This window comes from Neomonachus schauinslandi, chromosome 1 (genome assembly GCF_002201575.2).
Source record: "Neomonachus schauinslandi chromosome 1, ASM220157v2, whole genome shotgun sequence".
NCBI classification, from domain to species: domain Eukaryota; kingdom Metazoa; phylum Chordata; class Mammalia; order Carnivora; family Phocidae; genus Neomonachus; species Neomonachus schauinslandi.
In genome coordinates, this window is record NC_058403.1 from 194,157,634 (window position 1) to 194,175,272 (window position 17,639).

Here is a 17,639-nt window from a genome sequence, read left to right on the forward strand (position 1 = left end):
AGAGAGCTCCAAGGCCATAAGTTACAGAGAAATCTGTCCTCACTTACAGCCTCGGTACTTGCAGCTGAGACAAAGGACGAAGGTGAATGCTAAGGCTGACATCAAGACGGTACCCGTTTGAGGCACCGGGGTGGCCAGGCGGTTGAGCATCCAACTTTTGATTTCTGCTCACATTATGATCTTGGGATCGTGAGGTCAAGCCCTGCGTCAGGCTCCGCGCTTAGCGGGGAGTCTGCTTGTCCCTTTCCCTCTGCTCCTCCCCCCAGCTCGCTTGCTCGCTCTCTCATACAAATGAATGAATAAGTACAATCTTAAAAAAAAAATGGTTCAAATTCCGAAAAGTACCTTTGTCCTGGTCCACTGGCTTTAAAATAAGAAAATGACAGAAATGCCACCTTTGCCAAGAACCGAGTGCCTCTCCTTGCCAGGGCAGCCAGTACTGGCTGGCACCCGGCGAGTCCCGGTGGGCCCACTGCTCTTGCACGTCCTTTACTGTCACTGCACAGCCTCCTCCAATGCTCAAGGGCTGGGGGTCATCACCCCCAAGCTTACAAAGGAGGAACTGGGACACAAAGAGGTCAAATGATGGACTTAGAATAAACGGGGGGGGGGGGGGGGCACCTGGGTGGCCCAGGTGGTTAAGCAGCAGTTCTTGGTTTTGGCTTGAGTCATGATCTCAGGCCTGTGAGATCGAGCCCACATCAGGCTTGGTGCTGAGCGTGGAGCCTGCTTGAGATTCTTTCTCCCCCTCCCTCTGCCCCTTGTGCATGCTCTCGCTCTCAGGGGGAAAAAAAAAGGCTTAAAGGGTCTGGAAATGGCCTGCCTCCCGAGTCCACTGGTTGACATACTGCCACAAAATGGTGTGCTAGAGGGCGCCTGGGTGGCTCAGGTGGTTAAGCGACTGCCTTGGGCTCAGGTCATGATCCTGGAGTCCCGGGATCGAGTCCCACATGGGGCTCCCTGCTCAGCGAGGAGCCTGCTTCTCCCTCTGACCCTCCCCCCTCTCATGTACTCTCTCTCATTCTCGCTCTCTCAAATAAATAAATAAATAAATAAATCTTAAAAAAAAAAAAAAAAGAATCCACTTGGAGGGGCGCCTGGGTGGCTCAGTCAGTTAAGCATCCGCCTTCAGCTCAGGTCATGATCTCAGGGTCCTGGGATCGAGCCCCGCATCGGGCTCCCTGCTCGGCGGGGAGTCTGCTTCTCCCTCTGACCCTCTTCCCTCTCGTGCTCTCTCTCATTCTCTCTCACTCAAATAAATAAATGAAATTAAAAAAAAAAAATCAGTTAAAAAAAAATGGTGTGCTAGAAATTCTTTGTGGGATTCGTTTCATTGAATTTGAAAACCTCTGCTCATGGGGTGATGGCATGAAGTTTGTCACGGAGTCCCAGGAGTTCCAGAAGCCACAGCTATCTGGAGAGAAACAGCACAGCAACAGGCCCAGTGCTGAGGTGTGCCCACTCACAGCAACACAGGGCTGCCCTGGCCCATGCAATCCCCATCTCAGAGTTGGCCATGGAGAGAAGCGCTGCCTTCTTTCCTTGCCATCAAAATCCACACTGCAAAAAAATGAAGTTGGAACCCCTTACCTCACACCGTAAACAAAAACTAACTCAACATGGACAAAAGACCTAAATATAAGAGCTAAAGCTATAAAACTCAGAAGAAAACCAAGTTGTAAATTTCTGTAACCTGGGACTAGGCAATGGTTTCTAAGAACATCAAAAACACAAGTGACCAAAGGAAAAAAATGGATGAACCGAACTTCATCAAAATCTCAAACTTTTGTATTTCAAAGGCACTACCAAGAAAATGAAAAGACAATTCACACAATGGAAGAAAACATTTGCACATCACATTTCTGATAAGGGTCTAATATCCAAAATATATATATATATGAATATATACATGAACTCCTACAACTCAACCATAAAAACACAAGTAACCTAATTTTTGAAAGTGCTGAGGACATCTGAATACACATCTCCAATGAAGATATGCAAATGACCAATAAGCACGTGAAAAGAGGCTCAACCTCATTAGGGAAATGCAAATCAAGAGCACCATGAGATACCACTGCACAGCCACCAGGATGGTTATCAAAAAAGTGGACAGAAACAAGTTTGACAAGGATGTGGGGAGAGAAGAACCTGCACACTGCTGATGGGAATGTAAAATGGTGCTGGCACTATGGAAAAAAATTTGGCAGTTCCTCAAAAAGCTAAAGTTACCATAAGACCCAGCAATGCCACTCTTTATGTATACCCAACAGAAAGGAAATCCTATGTCCACACAAATCCTTATATATGAATGTCCACGGCAGCAATATTCTTACTAGCCAAAATGTGGAAACAACCCAAGCGTCCATCAACTGATGGATAATGTTGTATACCTAATCAGCAGAATATGACTCAGGCAAAAAGGACCAAAGTACAATACAAATGGACCTTGAAAGCATCATGCTAAGTGAAAGAAGCCCATCACAAAGGCCACATTTGTATGATTCCATTTATATGAAATGTCCAAAATAGGCAAATCCATGGGGAGAGAAAGTACATTAGTGATTGCTGGTGGGTACGAGGTTTCTCTTCATAGTGATGAATGTTCTGGAATTAGACAGTGATAATATCTACACAACTCTGTGAATATACTAAAACCAGGGAATTGTATACTTTCAATGTTTGTTTGTTTTCTTTTAGATTTATTTATTTGAGAGCGTGCGCATCAGCGTGCGTGCACAAGCCGGGCAAGGAGCATAGGGAGAGGGAGAAAGAGAGAAGCACAGTCTCCACTGAACTGGATCTCAGGACCCTAAGATCATGACCTGAACTGAAATCAAGAGTCGCTTAACAGACTGAGCCACCCAGGTGCCCCAGGAATTGTACATTTTATTTTATTTTATTTATTTTTAAAGATTTTATTTATTTATTTGACAGAGACAGAGATAGCGAGAGCAGGAACACAAGCAGCAGGAGTGGGAGAGGAAGAAGCAGGCTTCCCCTCGAGGAGGGAGCCTGATGTGGGACTTGATCCCAGGGTCCTGGGCTCGAGCCCCGCATCAGGCTCCTTGCTCAGCAGGGAGTCTGCTTCTCCCTCTGCTCCTCCGCCGCCCCTCCCCCTGCTTGTGCTCTCGCCCCGCTCTCTCTCACAAATAAATAAATATTTTAAAAAAAGACATGCAATCTACTTTTTTTTAAAAGTGAATTTTATGATATGTAAACTATATTTTAATAAAGAAAAAAACCCGCACTCCAGACAACTAGGATTCCCTGAGTCCACCCTGTCCAATGTCAGCCCCACAAGAAGTGGAACATGTTGGGAATAATTTCAGAGAGGCCACTGATGGGACAAAGGCTAGAAGAAATATTCCCTAAGAACTCCCAGCCTGTAGAAAAGGCTGAGGAATCTTTTAGGCCCTCTTTGTTCAAACTCACTTGAGGATCTAGTGGTTCTCAAATCAGGTGAGATTTTGCCCCTCGGGGGATATTTGGCAATGCAGGAGGCCATTCTGGTTGTCCCAACCTGGGGTGGCTATTAGCACCTCGGGCGTAGAGGCCAAAGATGCTGCTAAATAGCGCATGGGACAGTCCTCACGACAATGACCCAGTCCTAATTGTCAACAGTGCCACAGCTGAGAAACCATGATTTAATTTCATGATGGGTTAGTTAGTTTTTAAAAATCCTTGGATTTATATAACCCAGGGGCCCTTCTGGTAACAGTATTTCAGTACGTCCAAACTGTTCCAAGCAGTAAAGCATGCCTCAAAACAGAACCTCAGGTGTGGGCCAGCCCAGGCCCACCTCAGGCAAACCTATTTCAAAAGAGCAGCCCAGGCCTTTCCATGCTCGGAGTGGGGCAAACCTGCCGCTCAAAGACCTAGGTCTTCAGCAATGAATTATACTTTCAAAGGGCTGCTTATCAAGTTTTATTCTTAAATGGCTAACCAAAGCTTTCTTAAAGAACAGCATTTCCTAAAATACTAACCGGTAAAGTTTATCTGAAACACTCGCATAAGAAATGGAAATTTTTCCTCACATAAGAAAAGACAACATAGGGGCGCCTGGGTGGCTCAGATAGTTAAGCGTCTGCCTTCAGCTCGGGTCATGATCCCAGGGTCCTGGGATCGAGCCCCACATGGGGCTCCTGGCTCAGCCGGGAGTCTGCTTCTCCCTCTCCCTCTGCCTCTCCCACTGCTCATGCTCTCTCTCTCTCTCTCTCTATCTCTGTGTCTCAAATGAATAAATAAAATCTTTAAAAAAAAAAAAAAGAAAAGACAACATAAAAAAATGTCTACAATAGGAAACTGAGAACTACAGTTACTAGTATATGCTAAATAAAATCCAAAGCATATAGATGGATAGACAGATACAGCCCATCCGTAAATGCCACCCATTTTCTACAGCCCCTCCAAGCTTAGTGACCCAACGCTAGCGTCATCACCAAATTTCCAGGCTCTACCTAGCACTCCAAAAAAGGTTCGGCTGTCTTACTCTGAAAACACTTCAAGAAAATTGTGTTGTAAACATATTTGAGCCCTTAAGACCACAACCCACAGGTCCCTTCCCAAAGGGTGAGCCTGAAAATGGAGTGGATTCTTTCATATCTTCATCACATAAAAGGAAAACAATTAAATGTCAATTATCCAAAAATCTATTACCCAGAGATTAACTACTCCTAGTACTGTGGTGTATGATCTTTCAGAATTTTCCTAGGCAAATATACTCACATAAATTTCTTTTCATAACAAAGGGACCATTCTACACACCATTTTATGGCATGCTCATTTCATATAGTAACATACTTATTTTCCTATGTCAACAAATCCACAGCTGCACCATCATTTTCTAGCAGAATATCCGATTACAGGGTTGTACCCCTTGATTTTTTGAAAAACACCTCCTATTGGACTTTTTCAAAACATTTTTTATTTGAGAGAGAGAGAGAGAGAAAGTGCACGCTCGAGAGAGGGGAGGAGCAGATGGGGAGGGAGAATCCCAAGCAGACTCCCCGCTGAGCGCAGAGCCTGATGAGGGGCTCGATCCCACAACCCCGAGATCACTAACCTGAGCTGAAACCAAGAGCGGGTCGCCCAACCAAATGCGCCACCCAGGCGCCCCTCCTATTGGACTTTTGATTGTCTTCGGTATTTCGCTACTATCCTGGAATGTACTTACGTCCTGTTTACACTTGCCTGATTGCTTTCCCCCTAGAATAAATTCTCAGAAGTGGAACTGTGAGTTTTTTCAACGTCTGAGTTTCACATGGCCAAACTTCCCTCTGTGAGGTGTGACAACTCATCCTGTCACCAGCAGCCTATGAATGTTGTTCCGCCATCCAGAGCCGTTCCGGGACACACACTCCCGGTGGAGTCTATCTACTGACCCTCGGCACCTCGGACCCTGAGGATGCCCTCCCATTCTGCCAACACAGGCTGATTCCTTCATCTCGAGCTGAACCAACAGCGAAACTGTCCTCTATCCCAGGTGTCAGCTGTTTCCACTCTACTCCCATCCATTTGGAAAACTAGCCTGAACACCCACAGGCTGTTTTCACTATACAAAATGCCACATGGTAAAGGAAAACCTCTGTGGCCACGGTCTAATTTAGAGCAAATCTGTCAGTAAATGGGCTTCTGCCCACACCCCATCCACAGCAGGGTGATGTTCCTCCATCTTCTAACCTCAGGGTACAACTCCGCCCCACCTCCCCCGAAAGCAGAGGCTCACGCTGGTTTGCTGCCTCGAGCCTGGTGGTTGAGGGCTGGCAGGAGAGACCTGGAGAGGAACTTACGTAGAGATGAAAATGTAAGAAGTGGGCCAGCACGCTGGGGGCCACGCCAGGGAAGGCAGCCAGGAGCGTCTGCAGGTAGACCTCCAGATCCTTCTCCCTCTTTTCCACCAAGCTTCTCGAGTTTTTCCCAATGATCTTTTTAGGCGGAAGCAGGTTTTTATCAATTTTCCTTTCTGCAACCAGCTGTAAGAAAATAGAAGCATGGTCAACCACAGCCCCAGAGGTCTGTGATGTTGCAAGATCAAGGCAAGCAGCGTGAGGACAGGTGCTTGCCAAAACTCCCCACAACCCCTTCCGGCAGTGGTATGAGAATTAGCGATCCAACTAGTGCATCTGGAATTTGGCCTCATCAGATTCAAATAGTATTAGAAATACCAGTACCTTGATTGCAGACAAGGAGCTCCATCTGGAGCCTGCAGAGACAGAAAATACCCCCAGGCCCCTAAGAACCACCACTTTTTTCCAAAGCAGAATGAAAACCAATCAGGGCGGTGGCCTGTCTTTAAAACACTCATGTTGCAAATGACCCAGAGAAAGGTGGCTCTCTCCAAAAACAAAGAAAGAAATGGAATCACAGCCAGACATTAAAGTCAAGGCTCTGGAGTAGCTCTAGTCAGGTGGGACAAGTTTAAACCCGTTCCCTCCCCGGGACACTGACCATTATAGGCACGGAGCTGGTTCTGCCCTCACTTTAATGTGTGGCACAATGGAAATTTGGCCTAAAAGCCCCCAAGCCCTGAGACGACTCCCAGTTCTCAAGAGTTACCTTTTCGTGGAGATCATAGAAATCGCTGTAGCGGTGCTTGACTGTCCATTCATGGCTGCCATCAGTGACCTGGATGATATAAACCTACAAGGGAAAACCGACAGTCCTTGCCCAGCCAGCCAAAAGGAAAGCCCTGTCCTCCCCTCAGCAATAGCCACAGGCCACCCAGACCACCCAGCCCCCAGGCCAAAGTTAGGCTACCCTTGCCCACTAGCCTCTGCATCTGACCCTCGCCAAGCAGCAGGACCCCCTCGCAGCTTCCTCCATGGCCCTAGCACCAGCTGGCAGGCACATGGGACCAATCCGTGGGTCTACCTAACAGTGAGGAACAAAAAAGGTGACCATCTTATCAAGCCATCTCTTTAGTTTTTTACTCCAGCCTCTAACCTGAGCTGCAGGCAAGGCCACCCCCTCCAAGAGCAGCAGAACAGGGTGGGGTCTGGCAGGACTAGCTTCTCTGCTGTATATTTTTCCAGGTGCCCTGACTATATCCTAGAAGCAAGTCCCTTCCCAACACTTTCAGCTGGTTCCTGGCTAGGATTTCTGCTGCTGAGCCAGGCATCAAAGCACTAAGAAGCCGATGGGAGGCTGGGGGGAAGGGAAGTGATGAACAATCAAGACTAGCAGAAGGCAATATGGCTTAGCAGGTTAAGGGAAAGGGCCTTGGAGTCAAGGAAGACCTGAGTTCAATATTTGGTTCTGCCATTTCCTGGCTGGCCTATGTAAGTGACTGGGAGCCTAAATTCTCTCTGAGTCTCAGTTTCTCCATCTTAAAATCTGATAGATTTAGTAATTGAATAAAGTAATTCAAGCAAAATGCTTTGTACAAGGTCTGACATGCAGCAAGCGTTCAACAAAAGGTGTGTTAATAATATAATAATAATCAGCACACCCGAGACAAACCGTGGGGTCAGCCTGGATCACCACTTCCCCTATATCCATGCAAAAGGGGCTCAGCCCCGCGAATAGGGAGAGCTTTTTGGAGCTGACGTCCTAGCTGAAAGCTGCTTATGGGCAATGGCCTGCCGGCCATCAGCTCTGAGACCTCAACCCTCACCTGGAAAGGCTCCCCCCCGCCCCGTCTCAGCGTCCCGCCCCTCTCTGCAGCATGTAGGGAAGGGGGAGGAGAAATCATCAAATCAGCTGAAGCCTCCAGAGAAGAGCAGCCATTTCTCCAGGGCTGGCCTGTTGCTCCAGGATCCGCCCCCAGCCCCTCTTCCCAGCCTGGCAGCTTCCCTCCCCCTCCTGCCGCCCAGGAAAGGAAAAAGAGCCAGAGAAATGACCCTCAGGAAGAGGGTTAGGATGAGGGCCAAGGGGGTGGGGTGAAGGCAGGGCCAAAGCCCCCCCCCCCCATCCTCAGGGAACAAAGAACAGGAGGCTGGGAGATGCTCAATACGCCCCCACCCCAAGGCCAGTCCCTGCCTGGCTGCCTACCCGGCCCACAAGCCTGGCGACTAACCCCGTCCAGATCCAGAAAAGCCTCCCAACTCCATCACAGTCTGGAACTCCACCCCTCTTTTCTGTTCTCCACCTCCCCCAAGGCCTTGAAGTGTGTGGGCGCCTTGTTGCCCCAACAGGCTCCCTCCGCCCAAAGCCATGAAGACCCCTGAGGTTCCTGGGTCTTATACTTTCAGCCCAGAGTGACGACCTCAATTCCCCCGCGTCACGGCTCCACTCCTCCCCCATCTGGTCTCTGCCTGACTCCCAAGGCCTTGGGGCTCCAGATCCCCCCTTTTTTTAAAGCAAATCTCAACTGCGACCCCAACCCCCACCCCCAGGTCAAGGCCCCGCTCCCTCTTCTTCATGGCCTGCTGGACCCCGGACCTTCCCCGATTCCATCCATCAGAGACCCCTCCCCTCCCGGACCCCCTGTCACGTCCTCCCAGGCCGGCGCCCCTGCAGGCCTAGAGGATCTAGAAGGGCCTCCGCCTCATCTAGACTCCCGTCTTCCGCAGACCCCTTTATCCCCAGATCCTCCCCAACCCTAGCCCTCATTTCTGAAAGCGTACCCCTTCCCCAAGCTGCCTCCCTGGGACCCACCCCAGGGCCCTGTTCCCGGACCCGCGAAACCCATACGCCTTCCCCAGATTCCCCTCCTCGAAACCGAGGCCCCCGCTACCGCGTCCTCCCCGGTGGCGGGGCCCAGATCCCCCCCAGCAACCCCCCCGACTTGGGACTCCGGGTTCCAGCCGCCACCCCCAGTTCTGGCGCCCGCGCCCCCTGCACACCGTATACGTGTCCACGAGCTCAGAGCCCACGACGCGCGCCTCCTTGACCGGCTCGGCCTCTCGCTCGGACCCGAAGCTGCGCGCCGCCGCCGCCATGTTCCGGGCTCCGTTGCGGCAGCCGCCACTGCCGAGCGCAGACTGGCAGCAGCAGGGGGCGGGGTCAGCGTCCCACCGCCCCCTGGCCCCCACCGCCCCCCGCCCCCGCCGCGCGCCGCGCAGCCATCTTGGCCCCGCCGCCTCCTCTCGCCCTCGCCCCGCCCCTCGCGCGTAATTGACAGTAGCCGCCAACAGCGCGCGTGCGCAGGCCGCAGAGGCCTGAGAGCTCGCGTCATTTGTAAAGCTCCTTTGCGGCGTTCCCCGCAGCCTGGGAGAAACTGAGGCACCGGGCGGGGGTAGCTCTGGGCATTGCCACTCGGTGCGCGGGAAGGGAGGACGGAAAACCTCGCACCTCCCGGGCTACCCGAAGCAAGTCACTGCTCCACCTGGCCTCTGTTTTTCCCCCTCCAGAAAGAGGCAGTAATCGCGCCCCGCCTGGCTCTCGGGCTCATTCCCTGGAGGGCATGAGAGGATTGAAGGAGAAGATATGAGCTGGGGGGCGCCTGGGTGGCTTAGTCGTTAAGCCTCTGCCTTTGGCTCGGGTCGTGGTCGCAGGGTCCTGCGATCGAGCCCCACATCGGGCTCCCTGCTCAGCGGGAAGCCTGCTTCTCCCTCTCCCACTCCCCCTGCTTGTGTTCCCTCTCTCGCTGTCTCTCTGTCAAACGAATAAATAACATCTTTAAAATAAAAAAAATATATGAGCTGTGCTTAGAACTCGAGCTGGACAGAGTAACTCTGCACCAGTTCTTAACCTCTCGGAGATTTGGAGACCTCTTCTATTGTATGCGGTTCATCTACGCAATGCGCCACACTCAAGGCAGGGAGCTGGTGTGGTTATCGAGAGGGCCCTGCATGTGGGTGGAAGAAAGGGATATGTGGTGGTCATCGAGTGCAAGACCCCCCCCCCTGGTGTCCTACCAGAGCTCAGAAGGTGGGGGCGACAGGCTGGCCCTGGATCCAGAAACTACAGTGCTGGAATGGGGTAGCACAGAGATGGAGCCCTAACCCAGGGGAAGACCCTGACCCAGAAGAGGGAGATGGTAGCCGAGCTGGAGGGGAAGAGTCTAGCACAGATCGGGCATCTGTGGGTGTGTTTATTGAACGACTAAATGCAGCTCACCCAAGCCCAGAGCTAGTACTCCTCTCCCTGGGGAGATGAGAGGTCTTGGGCATGGATGCTTTGACACCCCTGGCTGAATGGGCTCCACACCCCACTGTACTAAGGTGGGTCAATGACTTCCTTCTCCAACGGTTTCACAGCACCGTACTCTGAACTTGGCATTCGAGGCTTCTCTTGGCAGGGCCTCTCCTTGCATACTGCTGGCCAGCACCGGCCGCCCTCTCCCCCCGCCCCCCGCCTCCAACAGGTTTAGCTTAAGGCAGGGGCTGCCAAGTCAGCCATACCCTGAGCAAGTCACCAGCCCTCCAGGAGCCTCAGTTTCTTCAGCTGAAAATTGGGGATAATATTGCCCACCTCCCTGACTGGAGTTGAGCTGCTGTGTGTAGGGGCCTGGCCTGGGGCCCGCTACTTCGGAGCACCTGTCCCGTCCGTGGCTCACGTTTTCATTCATTCAAGAAACTTTTCCAGAGAGTCCCCTGGGAGCCATAGAGGACGGAGGGAAAAAGACATGGTCCTTGCAGCCCTTCATCTGCTCCCTGCGCTGGGCAGAGGACACAGGGACTCAAGCCAGCCTGAGATCACCAGGGCTGGGGGAGGGGGTGGAGGATACCGCACGCAGGGGTGGGCTGGGCCGGCCCGGAATGCAGTGGGGCAGGGCTATTTAAGCCCAGGGCTGGCTGGCAACCCCAGCAGCCTGCCCTGTGAGCCGCCAGCATGGATGACATCTACAAGGCTGCGGTGAGGGACTGGGCTGGACTGGGCTGGGGTAGGTGGGCCCACTGGGAGCTCACTCAACTCACGTTGGGGGACGAGGTCACCCCACGAAGGTGGTGGGGACCCAGGAGAGGGCCCATGCAACTTTCAGCCCAGGCCTTCGAGGGGAAGGTGGATCTGGCATTCCAGTTCCAGGGTGTGGAAGGAGTGAGGGGTTCAGGGGCTGGAGAGGAGCTTTCAGGTGGGTGGAGGAGGTCACCGCTTTTAGCAGCATGTCTGCCCCTGTCTCCAAGTGTCTGTAGTCTGTGTCACTGTCTTCCAACCACATCTCCCTTCACTCGTGTCCGTGATCTCTGGATCTTTGCCTTTCTCAGTCTCTTTCCATCTCTTTGTTCCTCCCAGCTGTCCCTCTGAGTCTCTGTTGCTGTCTCGCTTGTCCCCACCCCCCTTTCCTGCCCCTCACATTCTGCTTCTCACACTTATAATCCCCAACCTACCTCCAGCTCCTTGGATGGCTGAAGACGCTGTGGAGGGTGGGACAGGAGTTTGAAGAGGGGGCTGGAGAGCCAGAATCCTGAGCTGGAGAAGGGGCTTAGAAGTTTGAGGTGGGCAGGGAAGCACTGGGCATGGGGGAGAGACAGGGGGGAAGGAATAGAGAACCGGGGCCGCAGCCCCCATCAGGCCTGGCAGGCTCAGGGCTCAGCGGTCTAGCCAGGGGTGAGGGCTGGAGAGTGGTCACCCCAAGTCCCTGCAGCATCCTGGGGTCACTGAGGGACTTCAGATAGTAGTCCCTCCCCGGAGTGGGGGGTGTTGCTGACCTCCCCCTGCCCCAGAGGGGAGGACATTTGGCCCAGACAGCTGTCCCCAAGGGAACCCCTCCCTCAGCCCTGGGAGTGCAGCCCCACTCCTGGGCAGACAAGAGCTACAGCTGGGTCTGGGGCCGCCCCTGCCTATCCCGCCAGCGTCCATGGAGCTGGGGCACTCCACCCCGTGCCCATACAAGGCCTGGTGGGGCTGGGGACTAATTTTGGCTCCTGAGGCACCAGCAGGCCAGGGGGCCAGATAACACTGCCCCACCCCCCTGCATGCCAGAGTCCCCAGAACAATCACCAGGTTTAACTTTGTCCCCCGTTAAAAATAGCCCAGTGGCCATCCCGGTCAGGTTACAGTGGGTGGCTTTGCCCATCCCCACACTGGTTTTATTGTCCCAACCTGAGGGACAGCTGTCCCTCAGGCCACCCAGCTTGGATTTCAGCAGGGGGGCCGAAAGGGCATTGAGTGGTCACTGACTATTGTTACTCAGGGTCACCTTGGCCCTGGAGGGGGCACCCACCTGTCACCCTGGCCCTAAGCCCTGCCTCAGTGAGGCCAGAGGGGTCACCTCAGGGCTTTGGGGGGCAGGGAGGGAGGACTGTGACCTGGGAATGGCCTGCCTCTTCCTGGCTTCAGTTTCCCCTTCTGTGGAATGGGTTGGTTTCCTTAATAGCAGCTAAGTCCTGAATCTGAGTCCTGAGACCTCCTTTCCTCTCTAGGTAGAACAGCTGACAGAAGAGCAGAAAAATGGTGAGTGCCCCAACACACGTGGGGGTACAGCAGTGTCGGGCTGGAAGAGCATAAGGACCCCAGAGGCTGGGGTCCCTCTTACTGTGACCTCAGAGGTCTTGGAGGGAAATGGGCAGTTGACAGGTAGCTCCAGAGGTCTGGCCTTCTGGGGTCCTGGCTTCTGAGCCCTGGCCACTCTGTAACTCCCCCAACACCCCCCCCCCCCGCCGCCGCCGCGTTTGGACACAGAATTCAAGGCAGCCTTTGACATCTTCGTGCTGGGCGCCGAGGATGGCTGCATCAGCACCAAGGAGCTGGGCAAGGTGATGAGGATGCTGGGCCAGAACCCCACACCTGAGGAGCTGCAGGAGATGATTGACGAAGTGGATGAGGACGGTGAGCCCCCCTGCCCCCCAGGCCCCAGACCCGCCTCACCCTCAGCTTGCTTGGGACCCGAGTCCTGGCTCTGCCACTTATTACTCTGTGCCTTCGAAGGCACCCGTTAGCCTCTCTGAGCCTCAGTCATGTCATCTATGAAATGGGCATAACAACCACACTCATCTCACGGGGTTGCTATGAGGACGCGTGCAGGGACAGCACCGGGGTATATCGTCAAGAGCATTCTAACCATCCCTCACCTTGCAGGCAGTGGCACAGTAGACTTTGATGAGTTCCTGGTCATGATGGTTCGGTGCATGAAGGATGACAGCAAAGGAAAGTCTGAGGAGGAGCTGTCGGACCTCTTTCGCATGTTTGACAAGTGAGTGCCTAACCCTGGATCTCTGACCCTGACCCTAGCAGAGGTGGGGAAAGGGGGACAGTCTTGTGACCTCAAGCCCTCAGTCTCCCATTCTGTGCAATGGGAGAATGGGATGGCCCACCTCCCAGCGGCCTTGCCTTGCCTCCTGGGGTCGTGGGTGGGGCTGCTTCTTCCCTTCCTCTGGCCCACACCATGAGCTCTGAGGTCCTCTTCACCCCCCACCCCTGCACAGAAATGCTGATGGTTACATAGACCTGGATGAGCTGAAGGTGATGCTTCAGGCTACGGGTGAGACCATCACGGAAGACGACATTGAGGAGCTCATGAAGGATGGTGACAAGAACAACGATGGCCGCATTGACTATGACGGTGAGGGGGGGCGCTGTGCTGGATCCCTGCTGCCCACACCCTGGCCAGACCCCTTCTCTGACCTAGGCCTCTCCTCTCTCCACAGAGTTCCTGGAGTTCATGAAGGGGGTGGAGTAAGACACCAACGCTCGCCCAGAGCTGCCTGTGCCACCTTCCAACGCCATGGTGGGGGCCAGGGGCTGGGGTCCCCAGGATGGGAGCTTGGGTATGTCCTCGATCGTGGGCCCTCCCTGACTGCCTCCCCCAGCCCTATCCTGGGAATTCAAATAAAGCCCTGCTCCCTGGAGGCCTGGTGTCTGGCTTTCATTCCCGGGGGCGGGGGGGTGCTGTGGATGCTCTGATGACCATTTCCTGCCTTATCCTTGAGCCTGTGCTCTACCCATCCCCGTACACCATCTTCTGCCAGAGGGCTTAGATTAGGCTAGAGATTACCACATTCCATGGCCCACTGGCCCCTTTCTATGACTGCTAATGCCTGGGCCCCGTCTCCAGAGATTCAGCATCTGGACTTGGTGGTGGCCCAGGAATCCACATTGAACAGGCTCCTGGGGGCTGTGGCTTTGATTGCCAATTGGCAGCTGAGAGGTCCTGTGCTTGGAGAGAGCAGAGCACCCTGCTAGGCCCTGGAGGCCCCTTGGCATGGCAGCCCAGCTCCTTCGCAGCTCTGGTTGCAGAGAAGCAAGGTGCTCCAGGGGCCCACTTGCTTGCATTTCATGCTGGTAGCACCGACTCCCTGGGACTGAGGGACACACCGTCTGCTCTCCCTCCATTCACCCATTTGCCAGCTGAGGACCCTAGGGCCCGGAGAGGTGCAGGGACCTGTCAAGGTCATCCAGTGAGTCTGGCGGAGAACGGAGCCACGTGGCTCCCAGCCCCGGGCTCGGTCTGATGCACCAGCTGCCCTGAACCTCGGAGGCTCCAGCAGCCCACTTTCCCTCCCTGATGGAATGGAAGTGTGAGGCTTGGTGGCTCTCAGCTTAGTGGGGGCCAGAGCCATGGCCACAGCGGTGGCGCTGGCCTTGGAGAGGGGGGAGGCAAGGACGTGGAGGTGTCAGCAGGGGCGCTCACAGGAGCGACAGGCGCCGCGGTGTGCAGGCTCGGCAGAATGCCAGCAACTGGGCTCCCCGCTCCCCCCAGCCACTCCAAGGCCTCTCCACCTGTGCCCCAGCCTCGGCATTCCCCAGACAGGCCCAGCATTCCGGAGACAGTCTTGGAATTCTGGAGATGCCTCCAGGGCAGGCCAGAGCACGGGAGCTGTCCAGCCCCTGGAGGGGCCTCGGGGAGAGCGGAGGGGTCCCTTCAGGCCTGCCCTTGGGAGCTGAACTCAAGGACCTACACGTCACACGGAGGAGCAACGACATCCTGGGAGAGGAGGCAGGGCCACCGTGGGTGTACCTGCCCTAGTCGCATCCCTACCCTGTGCCTGGCATGAGGGCCGGATGCTGGAACCCTTCAGAGGGAGGCCCCATCCCTAATTTCGTGAAATTGACCATCGGCTCAGGAAGATAAGAGGGTGCTAAGTGGAGTGAGGAAACCAGTGTGGTGCTGGAATGGGGATTACGGAGACGCGGTGGCCACGAGGCAAGAGTGGTCTGGGATCCCGGAAGAAGTGCGTTTCTGGTGGGACAATCACAGAAGAGATGGCAAATCCTTTGTCCACATCAAAGTTGCGATGCCTCTGGGATGGGGTGGCAGGGATGTCAAGGCAGGGCTGGAGCTAAGTGAGGGTGCAGAGAGAGCGCTGTAAAGTCCCGTGTCCTCAGAGTAAGAAGGGCTTTCCCAGCCCCGGTCCCAGATGAGGCCCCTGGGGAGAGGGAGTATAGACAGAGGTGGCCAGGACTGGACACCAGCCATCCCATGTGGGTAGTCCGGGACAGGAGGTGTGGCCAGGGGGATGGGAGAGACCCTGGCTGAGTGAGGGGCCCTGGGAGCCAGGAGGGAAGGATGGGGACATTGAAGGCAGCTGGTGGCTCTGGGGTTAGGGACCTGGAGGCCCCTGAGGCCTTGGTCACCTGGACATGAGGGTTTCCTTGGAGCCCGACTGGAGAGGACCAAAGGAGAGAGATGAGGTGAAGGGGAGCTGGTGGGCACGGACGGTACTGTGCAGCTCTACAGGAAATGTGCTGGAGCTACAGGGAGACATGGAGTCCAGGGAAGCTCATTTAAGGAAGTGGGGCAGGGAATGCTGCGGAAAAACCCAGTGGGGCCGGCAAAGGGTGATGGGAGATGCAGGGGCGAGGCTGCAGAAGGTGAGTGGCTATGGGTCTCTGGGGAATGTTTTAAGGGCCTGGATCCAAACTGGGCAAGGAGAATGGGGCTGAATGGCAGTGGGGATACTGAGCGCAGGACGGGGTGTCCACGGGAAGGGATGTTTTGAATGGAGACGCCGAAGGTCACATCCTTATCAGTGGTCAGTTGGAGGATGAGGTCAGGTGGCTGAGGCAGGGGCAGGAGAAGGTGGTTGTTGGTGAGGAGGACTGGAGGGGCACCCGGGGGACATGGGCTGTTGTTGGGATCAGAAAAGAAGAGAGAAACTCCAAGAGTTAGGCTTTCTGTGAACAAAACAGGAGGATGGCTGGGCCAGCTGTCAAGAGGGTACATGGGGAGGTGTGTGTGTGGGGGGTGTGCCTTAAAGAGGGGTCCACAGGGAAGGGGGTCTGTGCGATGGTCCCAGGGTCTCTTTTCCAGAATGAGTTTGGTTGGGGAAGAACTAGAGCATCCATTCCGTCCAGGCATGCCCACCCCAGAATTCCAGCTGGGAGAGGCTGAGCCATGACCCTCCACATAGACACCTGGTGTCTCCCGATGCACGAGCGCGCACATCACATGTGTGCACAGCCAAGGGCTCACAAGCTCCCACCAGCACAAGGCATTAAGCTTCCCCATGTGCATCACCTACTTTGACTGTTTTGCTGTGTTCCGTCCTCTCCATTTTTTTCTGGGCTACATCATCCTTCACCTAGATAGTGCTTCCTTCATGAAGGCTCCCCTGATTTCTTGATCAGAAGCAATCGCTGGAGGCTCCTACAGCTCCTGCCTTTTCGTAGTACGGTTGTCTGGGTACTGCCTGCTGCCCCAAAAGGCTTTGGTTTCTGCTGGGTGGCCCCACTGCCCCGCACAGGGCCTGACAGGGTGGGACCTCCTGCAGTTCCCTCTTTGTCCATTAGATGGCACAAGATGCCTGTGGCCGGACCCACTGATCTGTGCTATCAAGGGCATGCTTGGGGTCTGTTTCCAACTTGTGGCCAGCAAGCAGGAGCCTTCACAGAAGATCCTAACCCCCTTCCCTGGCTGGGAAAATGAGACCCAAAGAGGGAGAAGACCTGCTTAAGGCCATACAACAAGTTAACAGTGGAGTTGGGGCTCCCAGCCCCTGCCACCGGCTGTTTTTCTGCAGTGTGGAGTGGGCTGCCCCCCACATCCTGCTCCAGTAGACCCAGGCCTCCCTGCAGCCCCAGCTGGGGGACTGGCTGAGCTGAGACCCCCAGGGCGAGCTGGCAGGCTGAGGAGTTGTTGGGCCTCCTGCTCACAGCTGGTGGCCACATGTTAGTTGAGGGGCTGTCCGGCTCAATCTTCAGCCAGACCCTGGCCCTCGGCCCAGTCTGCAGGCTGAAACGTCTCCCCAGGGAGAAGGAGGCAGAGGGGCTCCACCCTTCTGAGGGCCCATGACAGCCCCTGCACGGCACACCTCTCCAGTGTAGAGCCTGCTTCACTGGCCATGGAAGGAGGAGACTGAGGCCCAAAGAGGGGAGGGCTTTGGCCAAGTATTTCGAAGGAGCCAGAGGCTGCGTGGACTGATGCTAGTCCCTGGCCTCCCTGAGTAGCCCCTCGCCCAATGCCTCCTGGGAGGAGGCATGTATGTGGCAGGGGGGGATGGAGACAGGGAGACAGGGTTCCAGGTCCCTGGGTCCTTCTCATGCTGACTCAAGGAGCCGACCTGTTTCCCTTCCAGGGATGAGATGGGGGTGGGGGTGGCAGGATCCCAGTACCCCGGGAGTCCCAGAAGTGAGAGTCCTAAGAAAGGGCAGGGCTAAGCAGGGCCTGTTGTCAGCCTGCTGTGTGGCCTGGGCCAGGTCCTTCCATCTCTGATGCCCCCAAGTTTCTTTTCTTTTTTTTTTTTTAAGATTTTATTTACTTATTTGACAGAGAGAGACACAGCGAGAGAGGGAACACAAGCAGGGGGAGTGGGAGAGGGAGAAGCAGACTCCCCACAGAGCAGGGAGCCCGATGTGGGGCTCGATCCCAGGACCCC

General features: G+C 54.7%; 2 protein-coding genes across 4 annotated transcripts in view; one reads left to right on the forward strand and one right to left on the reverse strand.

Annotated features, from left to right (window-relative positions):
- NISCH (nischarin) overlaps nucleotides 1–9,001 on the reverse strand; it is a 32,896-nt gene extending 23,895 nt beyond the window's left edge. For all 3 annotated transcript variants that reach the window (XM_044921505.1, XM_021694882.1, XM_021694885.2), the window contains exons 1-3: nucleotides 8,787–9,001; nucleotides 6,559–6,642; nucleotides 5,793–5,975 (exon numbers count right to left, since the gene is read on the reverse strand). In XM_044921505.1, coding sequence (XP_044777440.1) covers nucleotides 5,793–5,975; nucleotides 6,559–6,642; nucleotides 8,787–8,882 — 363 coding nt within the window. In that variant the 5' untranslated portion in view covers nucleotides 8,883–9,001. The remainder of the gene's footprint in view (nucleotides 1–5,792; nucleotides 5,976–6,558; nucleotides 6,643–8,786) is intronic.
- A 1,715-nt stretch (nucleotides 9,002–10,716) lies between these two features.
- Nucleotides 10,717–13,602, forward strand: TNNC1 (troponin C1, slow skeletal and cardiac type). The gene is made up of 6 exons (XM_021695082.1): nucleotides 10,717–10,740; nucleotides 12,249–12,279; nucleotides 12,508–12,654; nucleotides 12,904–13,018; nucleotides 13,251–13,387; nucleotides 13,473–13,602. Exons 1-6 carry the CDS (start codon nucleotides 10,717–10,719, stop codon nucleotides 13,502–13,504), a joined length of 486 nt encoding a protein of 161 aa, XP_021550757.1. The 3' UTR covers nucleotides 13,505–13,602.
- The last annotated feature ends 4,037 nt before the right edge of the window (nucleotides 13,603–17,639 follow it).